This window comes from Buceros rhinoceros, unplaced genomic scaffold (genome assembly GCF_000710305.1).
Source record: "Buceros rhinoceros silvestris isolate BGI_N320 unplaced genomic scaffold, ASM71030v1 scaffold4876, whole genome shotgun sequence".
NCBI lineage: Eukaryota > Metazoa > Chordata > Aves > Bucerotiformes > Bucerotidae > Buceros > Buceros rhinoceros.
Window position 1 is genome coordinate 137,870 of NW_010419297.1, and position 2,835 is coordinate 140,704.

The following is a 2,835-nucleotide window of genomic DNA, read 5'->3' on the forward strand; positions in this document are numbered from 1 at the left end:
CTGAACAACGTAGAAAAAATTCATCAAATACTCAGATATCATTCACTTGCTACAGGCTATAGGAACACACATGGACAACTGGCTGAGGTCATTGCGTGATGCAAAGTAACTTGATGGGAGACTGCAAACTGATTGTGAACCTGAGGTCAAGTTTTAAGGACCCGGATATGAAAATTCTGGCTTTTATATCCAAGCAATCGAAATCCAAGTACTGAGATTCTCTACCAGTGCTGACTACTCACTGTCTTCAAGGGTGCGCAGGAGCTGGGGAGTACTTCGTGGTCCATCGCCAGGTGTGGTAAAGCACAGAACCGACGCATAGTAAGTAGTGTATTTCTTCAGGTTGGTGATGCAGCCACTGTGAACACCATGAAAATCTGGAGCAATGGTGACCACAGTCACAGCCTCCGGAGCATCCACTGGCCACGCTAGAAGCTAGAAAATTTAAACATGGATGAGCTCTCGTCAGAAGTTGTGTCTATTTGGAAGCGAAGTATGCTTGGCTGCCAAAGCCATCTTAATGTGATTGCAAAAAACCACGCGATGCTGTTAAACTACTGTCAGCTCTGACGCTGAACAGATGGGTATAACGCTGTTACTATGATAACTGGAGGGATGTGTACACTACTCACTGCTGACGGGGGATACACCGGTACCGCGGAGGTACTGCAATTCTCAACGTCTGCTACTGAACTATGCCAAAATCACTGCAAATTATTACGTGTACGACATGAGCCTTTTGTCTCTCTCTCTAGGCTGCGCCGACCAGCCTAGACAGTCTCTGTCGCTGAAAAGAAGCTGAAGGAATAAAAGCACCTCCAGAGCTACCCTGAGATAAATGCTTTATCTTATTTGGGGGGTCCTGAAGGACTCCACTGGCTGGGGAGGTTAGTGGGATAAGGAGGGATGGATATGCGCACACACATCCTCCCTCCCCTCCCTTCCCACAGCCCCCCCAGCAGCCCACCGACCAGCCTCCCTGCCTAACAGGCTAAGAGCATTACAACGTTCAGAGCTTTGGGGATACCCGCACTGTGAATGATTCAGGTGGTTCCGGAACTACAGAAAGAATCAAATGTGGTTGTAAAGATGACTACTCCAATTTTCAACACCTGGGTCCCAAAAGTTAGACTTCTGAAGACATTTTCCTGCATTTACATGTCAGACATGTTCAGTTCTTCCAGGACTCATTCATCCCAGCAGATCTTCCGGTTATCAGTATTTTTTAGAGTGGGGTCCCTTACATGTAGGTACCTGAATGAGGACTTAAAAATTTCATTTTTGCCAAATGACTTTGGAATTTTAAAACAATTTTTGAAATTGCCTTCACAGCTTGGGTGTCTAAAGCTCTAAAGTGCTCATGAAATTTTTACTTCGTCCAAAAATCCTTATCGTGTGGCTTACAGAAGCACGTTAAAATTCCAGGCCTTATGCAGTATCTGTGAAAATCGTGCCACTTGCATTGATTTCAGGCTCATTAACATGAATAGATGCCTGAAATTAATGAGCCATATTTGACACGTTCAGCCAATGTCTATAGTTTCTGATAATCTGAAAGCACAGTTAGAGGACTATAAAGAGTAATTTTGTTAGCAGTATTTCAGATTTGAGAAGGTGCACTTTACAACTTCTTGAAATGCAAATAAATTTCAGAGAAAAGAGAAAAATTGAGAATGCTTGATGGGATAGTAAGTTTTATTTTCTTTTCTAAATCACCTTCATGGATTACAATCGGCATTCATAACTTTGGAGGATTGAACTTCTCTTTTTTTAGTACATTTTATTACATACTTTTCAGGAAACGTGCCGAAAATAAAGGTGAACAATTCTATCAGTTAAAGGAAAATATGGGTTTAATCCTTAAGGAAAACAAAGGCTAAGCTTTGACTAATAGTAATTTATAAGTCATGCAAATATATATGTCATAGGAATAACTGACAGAAAAGTTCTCACGTAGTCTTTGTACTGCGATTCACAATCCCTACGAGAAACAGCAGTGGTGAAGCTGTTGAAACCTACTGCAGTCAAAGAAACCCAAAGAAAGAGAAATCTTGATAATTTGAAAAGTTTTCACTGACCACTGGCAGATACAAATTCCAATTTTGGTTATTTTATACCACTGCTAAAGAAACTGAAACACAAATTAGAGGTAGCTAATGTGATGTGATGAGACCAAGGATCTTTAGTCTGAAAGTCTGTTCGAATAAAGCTAAGAATAAAAATCTGAAATAAGACTCTCACAAATCTGACTGAGCTCACCATGCTCGGACTTGCACCAGAAAATTATAGTGCACTGCAGTCCACTGAGCCCAAAAGTGGCACAAATCTTTTATTCTCCAGCATCTGAACAAAAGCCAAGTACTACTTCCATAGTGGGGTTTCCGGATACGCTCCTGCAGCCCTGTCAGTCCCCAAGTCATGAGACTGATTCCACGGACATAGTACATGTACACCTCCACGTGTATACAGTACTTCAGCTGTGGGATTCTGACACCACCTCTGTTCTTTATAAGAAATACACAGATCTGGACAAAAACACTAAAGCTCCCAAGCATACCTCTGTCTCAGTTTCTCCAGCACTTTGAGACGTTCTTAGAGAACAGTCAAGTTTTCTGAAATTTCTTAAATCCAATACAATCCCTTGATTCACCTCTTGTCTTCTGAGCTACACATCCTTCCCAGCCCACTCAACATCCTTCACCCAACACCTAAACCAACCTTCCTCTTCCCCGCTCATAAAACTTACCCAGCTTCCCCTCTCCACTCTGATTCCTACAAGATTTCTCTTTGGTCTTTCCATGAATGTCTTTAAACCTCTCATTTATTACACTCCTA

The 2,835-nt window shown here is 41.9% G+C and overlaps 1 protein-coding gene across 1 annotated transcript in view; it reads right to left on the reverse strand.

Moving 5' to 3' along the window:
• The window catches only part of SDK1 (sidekick cell adhesion molecule 1), a gene marked incomplete at its 5' end in the record, with an annotated part of 284,258 nt that overhangs the window by 100,482 nt on the left and 180,941 nt on the right, over positions 1 to 2,835 (reverse strand). The window contains one exon of the mRNA XM_010138858.1: positions 243 to 435. Coding sequence (XP_010137160.1) covers positions 243 to 435 — 193 coding nt within the window. The remainder of the gene's footprint in view (positions 1 to 242; positions 436 to 2,835) is intronic.